This window comes from Mandrillus leucophaeus, unplaced genomic scaffold (assembly GCF_000951045.1).
Source record: "Mandrillus leucophaeus isolate KB7577 unplaced genomic scaffold, Mleu.le_1.0 Scaffold114, whole genome shotgun sequence".
Lineage (NCBI taxonomy): Eukaryota > Metazoa > Chordata > Mammalia > Primates > Cercopithecidae > Mandrillus > Mandrillus leucophaeus.
The window spans coordinates 337199-351390 of NW_012099654.1; the positions used below are offsets into that span (position 1 = coordinate 337199).

The 14192-nt window shown below is 34.8% G+C and overlaps 1 protein-coding gene across 1 annotated transcript in view; it reads left to right on the forward strand.

Moving 5' to 3' along the window:
* Positions 1-14192, forward strand: part of AP3B1 (adaptor-related protein complex 3, beta 1 subunit) — a 328165-nt gene that overhangs the window by 160604 nt on the left and 153369 nt on the right. The window contains 3 exon segments of the mRNA XM_011996198.1: positions 615-677; positions 3522-3654; positions 10191-10300. Of these exon segments, the coding sequence (XP_011851588.1) occupies positions 615-677; positions 3522-3654; positions 10191-10300 (306 nt within the window).

Consider the following 14192-nt stretch of genomic DNA (forward strand, 5'->3'; position numbering starts at 1 on the left):
AGTTAATTAGATATAAATTGTAAGTTTGCATTGAGCAAACAATTAGTGAAGATGTAGGATTCTCCTTTTCTAAATTATTTTCAAAGAACTAGGAATTGTCTGGTATCAGTTTGTGAACATAAGAAAGTAGACTAAGTTGACCTGAAGGGTGTAATGCCTTACCACATTGGCGACAATGTTATTTTTTGTGTGTGTGTGTGTGTGTGTGTGTGTGTGTGTGTGTCAGAGTTTCACTCTTGTTTCCCAGGCTGGAGTGCAATGGCGCGATCTCGGCTCACTGCAACCTCTGCCTCCTGGGTTCCAGCGATTCTCCTGCCTCAGCCTCCCGAGTAGCTGGCATTATAGGCATGCACCACTATGCCTGGCTAATTTTGTATTTTTAGTAGAGACGGGGTTTCTCCATGTTGGTCAGGCTGGTCTTGAACTCCTGGCCTCAGGTGATCCGCCTGCCTCGGCTTCCCCAAGTGTTGGCATTACAGGTGTGAGTCACCGTGCCTGGCCGACAATGTGATTTTTAAAAGTGAAATAAACTTTCAATTAAATGCCTATACTCTATTAAATTCATCTTGCTACCATTGTTTTTAAATGTTTACTTTCTCTTTTGTCTTCTACAGCTTGAAATTTTGACAAACTTGGCAAATGAAGCCAACATATCAACTCTTCTTCGAGAATTTCAGGTTTGTGTACAGTGCTAATTATAAAAAACTTCTAAAACATATGTTCAGTCTTAAATATGCATCTTTTTCTATCTAGAAATAAGTAATTATGTACATAAAATAGTGATTGGTACAAGGTTGACAACTAAGAAATTTACAAATTTGTAAGAATAATTACAAATTTATAATTTAAGGAAAACATAGTATTCTCTTTCATATTTTCATAGACTTTGAAGGACTTTAGTTTATAACTCTGTCTTTGTTTGAAATTGCATTTCTGGTAAGAATTTCATCTTTTTGTGCTGCCAACATAAATAGTCCTTTCTGTACTCTGTGGTCATGAAAGTGGCTTCATTTCTTACCTGGTTGTTCCTATTTTATTGACCTATCACTATTTTTGACACTACCCCCGTGGCCTCATATATAGCTCAAAAATGTTGTTTATAATTGCCCCACTATGATTTTTTAAATTGCTGTTTTATATTTTGATTTGTTTTGTTGTACTTTTATGCCATGTAAGAATCTTCCTAGCTGCATTTCCCCCCAAAATATTATTCAAAAACTACTTCATGGACATCATACCCTTTATGATGGAAAGGTCATCTCTGAAACCTTAGTGGTAGAGCACAGCAGTAGAAAACTTTACATCAGTATCATGACTTTTACATTCCATTATCTGTTTTCTTAACAAAAATACACCACATACTATGCAGTAATCACAGAGTTTTTCTTTTATCAGCTTCCAACTTTCAGAGATGTATTTTTTACCATAGTTCTCCTATATGCCAGTATTAAATTTCTTCTTGGGTATAAGACACTATGTACACTATTTCTTTTTAGCTATGTGATTTTTAAATTTTTTACAGGAGTGGTAGAATAATATGGCATGTCCATAATTTATATTTTCATACCTGGATGACTCTACTTTTATGATGTGTATCTTTCTAGACAAATTTCTTAAAAAATTAAGATGTTCTGGAAATGCACTCATTTATATGACAGAAAATATAGTATTTTATGTTCTTATTCAGTAATCTTGTAGCTGTTGATCATTGCTTAAATTTGATTTTCACTTCATTCTTATAATGTTATTTATTTAAAGTACTGGTCTTTGTGTTTATTCTTGTTCCTTTCCTGTTGTCCTGTCTAGTCTCTTTGGGTGTCCTCTCACTGTCTACTTTTTGCTTATATCAAGTCTCCTAGGATTGTACGAAGGGAGACTTAGGTAATCTTATGGAATGGGTTGTATAGAGGGCACATACTAGACCTGTTTCAAAATTTTGGTCATCTAGTCTTTTCATTTGATATTGGGATGTTTAATAAGGTCCGTTTTTCAGTCAAAGTTTTAAGTATATTTTTTTCATGTATTCATTTTTATCACTCTCTAAATTTGTACCTTCTGTCTATATTTGGTGTTATGCTCATAGTTATACTTTTAGCAACTTTTTGGGTAAAATAGGGAATGTTTCTAAAGACTCATAAGTATATATTTTTAGTTAAGGAAATTAAATTATTCAGGAACACTTTTAAATATAAAAAACTAGGAGAGTTTAATTAATTTATTTCTTCAACATTTAATCACCTTGTGGGTACCATTTTTAGCAGATTTGTATTTTTTTAGATATCTTTAGATTTTCTCCTCCATTTGTTGTTTAGACACCACTTAAATGTATATACTTTTTTTGCATTTTTGATAACCATAGTGTTAAGTCTACATTGTATACTTCTTATTTGAGGTTGGGACTCTTTCTTAAAAATTTCAATTGTTAATGACATTTCAAATTTCATATATATGATATAAAGTATGTATATTTCTGTAAACAGTGGAAGCTTTTGTCATGTAAAAATTAGGAAGGTTCTAACGAAAGTGAAATTCTCTAGGGCTATTATAAATTTTTAAAAGATCTTTTAACTTCTTGTTGTTAAATCAGTGATTTATTTCTTTATTTTTAAATTTGTATGTATATAGTGTGTGTATATATATACACTATATATAGTGTGTGTATATTATATATAGTGTGTGTATATATATAGCGTGTGTACACATATAGTGTGTGTATACTATATACTATATATATAGTGTATATATATAATATATATAGTGTACATATATATTATATACACACACACACACACACACACACACACATATACCCCTGTCTCTTATACACATCTAGATGTGTATAAGAGACAGGTACATATATATTATATACACACACACACACACACACACACATATACCCTTTACAGTATATTTTTAAAGCATACTTTTAAAGAAAACTGGTTTCAAAAGTATGGTATTTTATTTTATTGTAAGGTGAGTATTTGAAGTCTTTATTGAAATACTGTTCATTGTAACTATTATTCTTTTACCACCATTGTGATAGATTTTGAAAGTGAAATGTTTGTAAATAGCCTACTGGTCCCTTTCTTCCTTTTCTCCCAATTCTTAGATTTAGTGTCTCTGAAAAAGTGACCTTTTTTTTCCATAGATTCACAGATGCTGCTGGTAAATGAACTGAAACCTCCAAAGAGAGAGCTCTCATCATCTCTTTCAACCTTGCACTTAAACTAATTGCTGTCTTTGGGTGACTGCTCCTACTATCTGTTTTGCAGTCTCAAGCCACTAGGGCCACAGGTGAATGAGCCTGGCTTGAAAATGTGCTTCGTCCATAGGCACATTCGTTAAGTAAAAAAATCAAAACAAAATGAAATTAATCTACATCATCACTTGGTCCTCATATTGTGCTTATGAGAAGTTTATATATTCCGGAATTCTTACATATTGACGAAATTTAATATAATCAGATTTTTGGTTAACTCGATAATACCAATGTGTAAACTAATTGAAATAATATCTTTTAGACCTATGTGAAAAGCCAGGATAAACAATTTGCAGCAGCCACTATTCAGACTATAGGCAGATGTGCAACCAACATCATGGAAGTAACTGACACGTGCCTCAATGGCTTGGTCTGTCTGCTGTCCAACAGGGATGGTAAGTTCACAGTTTTATTTTGTTTTCAAGTGATTTATAATTTGAATATTCTTGGTATTATTTCCAAGTTGTAACTTTTTCTAACTTTGCATTTGAGCTTTTCCAGTTATGTCAGTAGTATGGTCACAATAAGTAGCACTTTATCCTTGAAATGCACATAAATATGCATATTCTGGGTTCTTTCTTTTTCTTTTTTTTTTTTTTTTTTAGTAAAATAGGCCGTTAACTAGCTGGTAGTATTTGTTTTACTGCAACAGATCTATGAAAATATGTTTTACTTCTTTACAGTTTAATCACCTTGATTGTATCCTTTCCATCTTTTTACTGCATTTTAATGGCATGTAAGTCATGCATAATATTGGTTCACCTGCAGAGGGTGCTAAAAGCAGGCAAATGACTATAACATGGAGAAGTGGCTAGATCAAAAAACATGTTATACCTTCAACATTTTTTTCCTCAGAAATTCACCTAATAATTTTATATTCAAAATTAACTAGATTTAAAAGCCATCAACTTGGAGTAGCTTTATGTTTTTAAGCCAAACAATATCTAAGTGTTTGGTAAAACTGGATAGGTAATATCCAGTAAAATATGTAATCTAGATCCCATATTGTTCTATGGCAAAGCATCAGTTATTTCTGTGGGTAAGGCTTTAAAATAAATGGAGCCATTTAGAGAAAGAAAGAAAAGCCAACTTTACCTTTAAAATAATTTTGTTTAAAGGACTTTTATTATAATTACGTATTTAATTAAAATGAGACTTTTTAAAGAAAAGCATAATTTTCTTTGTAAAATCATTGAAATTATTTATGGGATTTAAAATATACTTATGTCTATGTCATGTCTAGATATGGACATATATGATATAGCAGCCCATGAGGTAAAACAATAAAATTGATTACATTTTATTTGAAAAATAACTTTTTAGTACAAGAATCCTATAATCCCTAATTACCTTTTCCCACATGTAGCTATCTTTAGAAAACTGTAACATTGTTGAAAGTATTTCTGATGAAAAAAATTAGAACAAACTTTATTCCCAGATAACACTGATTTTTGTTGTGAGCATAAAATTTTAAACTTGTACCTGTAAACTCAAGATATTATGACTAAAGATTTTTCTACCTGTAGTATTAAAACTCCAAATAAATGCCAACCAAAATTATCAAGACAATAGGTTTAAAAATTTTTTTATCTCTACAAAATAGCTAGTGGAGATAGGATGATAAGTGTCATCCACTCTATCTCTTTCTACTTTTAACAATAACTAATCCTTTTATCTCTGTTTCTATGTCACATTTTAAAATGTGACTTTAAAAATGTGTTTTGAAGAAATTTTTCTGTGCCTTTAATAATGACTTTCTATTCGACCAAATAAAATACATACCTTGGGAAAATAACCTTGTACCATTAAAGATTATGAACCAAGATTTGCCATGGCAATTGTTCTTTTACATTTTAGTTGTATACGGAAAGCACTGGAAGTTAGTTAGAACACTGATTAGTTCATTCAAATACAAAATATATTCAAATTTTCTCAATTTTATTTTTTGACTTTTTTTTTCTGATGGTAAATTTCAAGCTTTGGATTTTAAAGCAGCTATTTCTGCTTCAGATTTAATTTCTCAACAAATATTTTTACTGACTTTAAAAGATAAATATTCTACCCCTACATCACTTTTAAGGGAAGACTAGATTGTTTTATAAATAGAAAATGAAAGACTAATATAATATATACTCCCTCTCTAAAAGTAGAAGGATTTACTATTTTAAATTCTGATATTTTAATGGTTAGGCTTTTGTTTTTTGATAAAACTCTTAACCATGTTTTTTTTTTCCCCTGCAGTGAATATTAACAAACTTAAATTGTATTGTCTAGATTATATTTGCATAATCATCATTAGCCCATAATACCTGATTAATTATCTCTGTATCACATATGCTACACTATTTTTTGTAGTTTGAAAGTCTGGCTCAGTAAAAGTGAGAGGTAAAACAAATAAGGAGAATATTTATATCAAAATTAGTCACATAAAAGAAAGTCATAGTATTTTTAACTTTAACATAGCCATCCTGACAATAGAGCCCCTTCCTCTTTGTATTAAAAGATCTACTTTTAGGAATAAATACTGTGAATGAAGACTCAGTTTCTTTAAAATCTGTAAAATCTTCTAAGGCTCTAGGAATCTGTAATTCTTTGATTTTTACATTGAAATGAATACCTCATCATCTCTTCAAATAATGAACCTTTAAACCTCAGGGACATTTGGGCTCAATTGTTTTTATATATGTTTAATATATTTCTCTTGGACTTCTAGTTTTGTGTGTGTGTTGTTAAGAGCCTTTCTAAGCAGACTTGAAACTTGCCCTAAAACAGTCCATTATTACTCTCTAAGATTAATTTGATAAACCAATTTCTTATAGACCTTTAGTAAGAGAAATCTACATTTTAGTTGACTTAGGTAATTTATTTTAGGTAACATATTAGCAAAATTTGCTTTTTTGAATAACCTTATTGCCATCTACTCTAAAAGGAGTGAGGCAGAAGACTGTTTTGTCGAGCCGAGATCACGCCACTGCACTCCAGCCTGGGCAACAGAGCGAGACTCCATCTCAAAAAAAAAAAAAAAAAAAAAAAAAAATTCAGTAAGCATTTATTGAAGACTTAAATCAGTTGAGATCTTTAATAAATGTTGAGCATATTAATAGGATATTTATTTAACTTATAAAAGGTTCCTGCCTTTATAGAGCTCATAGTCTATTGGAGGGAGATAGTAATGTAAGACAAATATATTATAGTCTCCCTATATAGTGACCACTTACTCTCTTGCCAGCTATTTGCTTACATGTAGGACTATACCACCTATATTGAATGTTACAGCTATCCTGAGTAAATTACCCAATCTACCTGTGCGCCAGATTCTTCATTTGTAAAATGGGTATGATAGTAGACTGTACTTTTTAGAGTTAGGTCCATTAAGTTTTGTTGAGGACAAGGAGGAAGTTAGGAAATATCTAAAACATAGGATCATTTTGTGCTTCTGATAGAGTAGCACCAACGTGCTGAGGTCTTTGGAAACCAAGAGGTAGCATAAAGGAGAAGCAGAGTGGAATTACCTGAGGGGAATGAGAAGGCACCTGTGGTAGGCAGAATTACTGCACTCCAAAGATGCCCAGAACCTGTGAATATGTTACCTTACATGGAAAAAGAGACTTCACAGATATGATTAAGTCAAGTTTCTATAGATGGGGAGATTATGTGGATGGACCTAATGTTATCATGTGGGTCTTTATACGGGAAAGAGAGAGGCAGGTCAGTCAGAAGATGTCAGAAGGTCAGGGTAATGTGATTCTTGGAAGAGGTCTTTGAACCAAGGAAAGTGGGCACGCTTGAGAAGTTGGAACGGGGAAGGAACAGATTTCCCCTAAAACTTCCAGAGGGAACACAGCCCTGTTGACAACTTGATGTTAGTCCCATAAGACCTATGTTAGACTTCTGACTTTAGAACTGTACAATGATAAATTTGCATCATTTTAACCCACTATGTTTTTGGTAATCTGTGGCAGCAACAATAGGAAACTAATGTAGTTCCTAAAGATAAATGATGCCAAACACATTTTTCAGCCACAACCGATCCTGCCTCTGCTTGTAGATAATTAAATTATGTGACATTTTTTCTCTTACTTAGGCTAGTTTTGCAATAATGTATTTTTAAAATACAAATTTGTTATACTGTGCATTCTTTAAAACCACACTTACCAAATTTAGCTTTGCATAGTAATCACATAACCATTTATTTTTCTACTAGAGTGTAAGTTTGATGAGGGCAGAATCTAATTCTCATTTACCTTTGCTTTCCTCATAGCACCAAGAGGTAGTCGTTATAGAAGTAATACTTGCCTATAGGCGGGTGCGATGGCTCATGCCGGTAGTCCTAGCATTTGGGAGGCCGAGGTGGGTGGATCACCTGAGGTCAGGAGTTCAAGACCAGTCTGCCCAACGTGGCGAAACCCCATCTCTACTAAAAATACAAAAAATTAGGTGGGTGTGGTGGCAGGTGCCTGTAATCCCAGCTACTTGGGAGGCTGAGGCAGGAGAATTGCTTGAATCCAGGAGGTGGAGGTTGCAGTGAGCCGAGATGGCGCCACTGCACTCCAGCCTGGGCAACAAGAGCAAAACTCTGTCTCAAAAAAAAAAAAAAAAAAAGTAATACTTGCTTATAATAACATAGAACATATATAGGTAGAATGTACATCCTAGTTCTGAGTTTGAATTCTAGACAAAGTGATATAATTCCAGTGCATCTCCCTTTCTTCATCTTTAAAATAATAATAATAAGGTACCTACCTTATATTATTGTGAGACGTTAATGAAATATGATGTCGTTTTGTAAACTAAAGCATTAATATTAGTTAGCTTTTAGTTAAATCATACTAGATTTTTTTTTTGTTTTTTTCTTTTCTCACTCTGTCACTCAGGCTGGAGTGCAGTGTTGTGATCACGGCTCCCTTCAGCCTCAACCTTCCTGGGCCCAGGTGATTCTCCTACTTCAGCCTCCTGAATAGCTGGTACTATAGGCACGTACTATTAACTCCTGGCTAATTTTTGTATTTTTTGTAGACATGGGATTTTCTGTGTTGCCCAGGCTGGTCTTGAACTCCTGGGATCAAGCCATCCTCCTGCCTCAGCCTCCCAAAGTGCTGAGCCACTGTGCCTGGTCAATATTAGTTAATTTATTATTCTTATGGATAAATAGGTAAACAGTTTGAAATACATATATTTACTAAGGATTAGAATGATGAATTTTGTTTATATTCTTAAAGGGAGCTGTATAAAAAATGCATTTCAGTGAAACAGTAGGCCGGGCGCGGTGACTCACGCCTGTAATCCCAGCACTTTGGGAGGCAAAGGCAGGTGGATCATGAGGTCAGGAGTTTGAGATCAGCCTGACCAACATGGAGAAACCCCATCTCTACTAAAAATAAAAAATTAGCCAGGTGTGGTAGTGTGCGCCTGTAATCCCAGCTACTCAGGAGGCTGCGGCAGGAGAATTGCTTGAATCTGGGAGGTGGAGGTTGCATTGAGCCGAAATTGCGCCACGGCGCTCCAGCCTGGGTGACAGAGCAAGACTCTGTCTCAAAAAAAAAAAAAAGAGTAATAGGACACAAATCATGGTATTTCTAATATAATATTAAAATAAACCTTTGTAGTATACACTAGGGGAATTCCTAATAGCCATGAAGCCGTATTAATAAAAATATCAAAATAATAAGTAAAGACAATGTTGATTTATTTCTCTGGCATCACTAGCATTAATAACACATTATATAAGATTCATTTCATAAGGTCAGGTTCTCAGATGAGTTATAGTACATTTCTTTACCAGTACCACCAAAAAGAAACTGGACCAATGATTGGCCAGTTTAGTGATAACTCAATCCCGTAATCCCAGTTTGAGGATTTGCTTCCTATCCACATCTAGTAGCAGTTACTATACTAGTTAAGGCTCTGGCAAGAAACAGATGGCACACTTAAAAGGGATGATTGAAGCGAATTTAGTGAATGAACTATTTGTAAACTGTGGGCAGGATTAAGGGAAACCAACAAGATATAATGTAACACCCTAGAGCTGACAGGCTATCAATCGTGGGAGGCCTTTACCATACCTCAGATTAAAGGGAAGGGGTGTGAGGAGCAGAAGCAGTTACCAGACCCTGCAGAAGAGAGGCACTTGCAGTACCTTGAGTAGGGGATTGCATGTGATACCAGGTAGAGGAGGCTGGCAGAGTAGGGATCCAGGATAATAAATATCTCCTCCCTCCCCCAACTCCTGCTGAAGCTTTCTGTTGACTAAACACAGCTGTAAGCCAGGACCAAGGGAGTCTGGTTGAGGCAGACTACAGGTGGGCCTCTTCAGGCACAGTGCTGGGGAAAGAAAGGCAGAGTGGACTTTATAGAACAAATAGAGACAATCCAGCTCACAATCCCATTCTTTCTGGTTTCGCACTCCATGCTATTTCTACAGTAACGTCTTTCCTACTACCACTCATCTTTACTACTCACTTTTCTGGACATTTCGCTTAAGGAAATTGTTTTCTAGTGTTTTAGTTTGCTGTTTTCTGCAGAATAGGGAAAATGTTGTTTAGATTGTAGATAATTGATTTCAACTATATAATTTATAGGAATCAAAGAGCAGTATTTGAGGACCTGGTTAAAAGCCAAAGACATAGAACACTATGGTGGGCAGCATAATCCAACCTCTCTTGCTTTCTTGATCTAAAGATGCAGAGATAGGGAACTACAGAAGCTAGGAGACAGCAACAGAGGTTAGAAATTAAAGTTAACTCTTCTAGTTGAGACAGATGTTCACACCTCAGATTTGGAAGTGCACTCAGGGCGGTTATACTTTGCACATAGTCTTTTAAGGCATGTATTGAATAGAATGTCTTTCTAATTTAAGTTTACATTTTACCAAGCATATTGCATTTGAATTGAATTATACATATTTAGTATGAATAATTTCTATCTTTTTCAGAAATAGTTGTTGCTGAAAGTGTGGTTGTTATAAAGAAATTACTGCAAATGCAACCTGTTCAACATGGTGAAATTATTAAACATATGGCCAAACTCTTGGACAGTATCACTGTGAGTATCAGTTAAGAGAAGTTTGCTGAATTTTATTCAGTAAGTTGTAGTTTTGTTAAAGTAAATGGTCAGCCTAAAGGTAATGGTTAGGAGAGCTGAACTGTCCGGATTCCAATTCTGAGATTCTCAGATTTCTTGCTGTCATAAGAGGGAATTACAAATCTGAATAGGGGGAAGGACAGAATGAGCCTCATGGTATTAGACTGGAATTGGAGATAGCAGTGTGGGTTTTATGTATCAATAGCTAGATGTTGGATGCGTGTATATGCATGTTCATGTGTCATACATGAAGTGAATATAGAAACATCTCTTTCCCAGAGCTGTCCTTTGAGAGGAGTTAGAAACAATACCAGTGAGCACACTTTGTGCACAAATTTGGTTTTTTTAAATTGAGACATAATTTTATACTATAAAATTTACTCTTTTGAAGTGTATCATTGGTTTTTGATCACTTCCAAGTTTTGCAACCATCACCAGTATGTAATTGCAGGATATTTTCATCACCCCTTAAAAAAAATCCCATAGCTGAGACTGCCCAGTCTCCCTTCACTCTATCCCCTGGCCACTACTAATCTACTTTTTTATCTTTATGGATTTGCCTTTTCTGGACTATATGTAGCCTTTTGTTTCTGGCATCTTTCACTTAGCATGTTTTCAAGGTTCATGTATGTTTTTGAATATAGTACTTCATTCCTTTATATGCTAGATCTTAGTTTTTAAATACAAATCTTGAAGGGTGGAGCAAGATCGCCAAATAGAGGGCTGCACTGATTGTCGCCCCTGCAGGAACACAAAATTTTAGCAACTAATTGCACACAAAAAAGCACCATCATAACCAAAAATCAGGTGGGCAATCACAGTATCTGGTTTTAACTTCATATTGCTGAAAGAGGCACTGAAGAGGGTAGGAAAGACAGTCTTAAATTGCCAGTGCCTCTGCTCTCCCATCCCCTGGCAGCAGCAGTGTGGCATGGAGAATCTCTGCACTTGGTGGGGGGAGCGCACAATGATTGGGAAGAGAACAAAGGAAGAGAACAAGAGTCTCTGCCTGGTAATCTAGAGAGTTCTCCCAGATTTATCCAAGCCCACCAAGGCAGTACCTCTACCAGTCTGCAAGAACCACAACATTATTGGGCTTGAGGCCCAAGTCCTTTTGAATAACCTGGAAAGCCTTCCCAAGTAAGATAAGCACAAATAAGCCCAGACTATAAAGACTACAATAAATACCTAACTTCAGTGCCCGGAAACTGGTGAACATCTGTAAGCATCAAGACCATCCAGGAAAATATCACCTCACCAAACAAACTACATAAGCCATCAGGGGCCAATACTAGAGAAACAGAGAGTTGTGTGACCCTTCAGACACATAATTCAAAATAGCTATCTTGAGAAAACTCAAAGAAATTCAAGGTAACACAGAGAAGGAATGTATAATTCTATCTGATAAATTTAACAGAGATTGAAATAGTTAAAAAGAATCAAGCAGAAATTCTAGAATTGAAAAATGCAGTTGATACACTGAAGAATGCATCCGAGTCTCTTAGTGGCAGAATTGATCCAGAAGAGGAATTAGTGAGCTTGAAGACAGGCTCTTTGAAAATACACAGTCAGAGGAGACAAAAGAAAAAAGAAAAGAGTGAAGCACACCTATAAGATCTAGAAAATAGTCTCAAAAGGGCAAATCTAAGAGATATTGGCCTTACAGAGGAAGTAGAGAAAGGGATAGGGATGGGAAGTTTATTCGGTGGAATAATATCAGAGAACTTCCCAAACCTAGAGAAAGATGTCAGCATTGAAGTACAAGAAGGTTATAGAACATCAAGCCAATTTAACCCAATGAAGCCTACCTTGAGACATTTAATAATCAGACTCCCAAAGGTCAAGGATAAAGAAAGGATCCTAAAAGCAGTAAGAGAAAAGAAACAACATGTGATTGAACTCTAATACATGTAGCAGCAGACTTTTCAGTGGAACCTTTACAGGCCAGGAGAGAGTGGCATGACACAAAGTGAGGAAGGAAAACGACTTTTACCCTAGAATAGTATATCCAGTGAAAATATCCTTCAAATGTGAAGGAAAAATAAAGACTTTCCCAGACAAACAAAAGCTGAGGGATTTCATTAACAACAGACTTAGACCTGTCCTATAAGAAATGCTAAAGGTAGCTCTTCAATCTGAAAGAAAAGGATGATAGTAAGCAAGAAGAAATCATTCAAGAAGAAATTTTAAGAAGGCACAAAATTCACTGGTAATAGTATGTACACAGAAAAGCAGAATATTGTAACAGTAGAATTGTGTGTAAAGTACTCATGTCTTGAGTAGAAAGACTAAAACATGAACTGATTGAACATAATTATAACAACTTTTCAAGACATGGACAGTGCAATAAGCCATAAGTAGAAACAACAAAAAGTGAAAAAGCAGGGTAGAATTTTTATTAGTTTTCTTTTTGCTTGATGATATATGCAATCAGTGTTGTCATCAATTTAAAATAGTGGATTATATTAATAAAACAGTATATGCAAGCTTCATTGTAACCTCTAATCTAAAAATGTAAAATGGATACGCAAAAAATAAAAAACAAGAAATTAAATCATACCACCAGAGAAAACCACCTTCATTAAAAGGAAAACAGGAAGAAAAGATGGAAGCAAGAGAACACAAAACAACCAGAAAACAAGTAACAAAATGGCAGGAGTAAGTTCTTACTTATTAATAATAACATTGAATGTAAATGGACTAAACTCTCCACTCAAAAGACATAGAGTAACTGCATGGATAAACAAGACCTACTGATCTGATGCCTACAAGAAACACACTTCACCTATAAAAATAGACGTAGACTGAAAAGGATGGAAAAAGACATTCCATGTTGGTAGAAACCGAAAAAGAACAGGCATTGCTATACTTATATCAGACAAAATGTCTGTCTCTTCCTACACTTACAAAAGACAAAAAGTGTAGGATGAGACAAAGAAGGTCATTATTTAATGCTAAAGAGTCATTTCAGCAAGAGGATGTAACGACTTTAAATATATACGCACCCAACACTGGAGCACCCAGATATATAAAGCAAATGTTATGAGAGAGAAAGACAAAGGTAGACCTCAATACCATAATAGCTGGAGATTTCAACACTCCACTTTCAGCATTGGACAGATCTTCCAGACAGAAAACCAACAAAGAAGCATTGGACTTAATTTGTACTATGCATCAAATGGATCTAACAGATACATACAGAAAATTTCATCCAAGAGCTGCAGAATACACATTCTTTTTATCAGCACATGGATCATTCTTAAGGATAGAGCATATGTTAGGTCACAAAACAAGTCTTAAAACATTAAAAAAAAAAAAAATCAAGCATCTTCTGTGACCAGAGTGGAATAAAACTAGAAATCTAAAACAAGGGGAATTTTCAAACAATATAAACATATGGAAATTAAACAATATGCTCCTGAATGACCAGTGGGTCAAGGAAGAAATTAAAAAGGGCATTGAAAAATTTCTTGAAACATATGATGATGGAAACACAACATACTAAACCCTATGGGATACAACAAAAACAGTACGCAAAGAGAGGTTTATAGCTATAAGAGCCTAATCAAAAAAGAAGAAAAACTTCAAATAAATAATAAATAACTTAATGATGTATCTTTTTAAAAATGTTTTTATTATACTTTAGGTTCTAAGATACATGTGCACAACGTGCAGGTTTGTTACATACGTGTACATGTGCCATGTTGGTGTGCTGTACCCATTAACTCGTCATTTACATTAGGTATATCTCCTAATGCTATCCCAACCCCCTCCTCCCACCACACGACAGGCCCCAGTGTGTGATGTTCCCCATCCTGTGTCCAAGTGTTCTCATTGTTCAGTTCCCACCTAT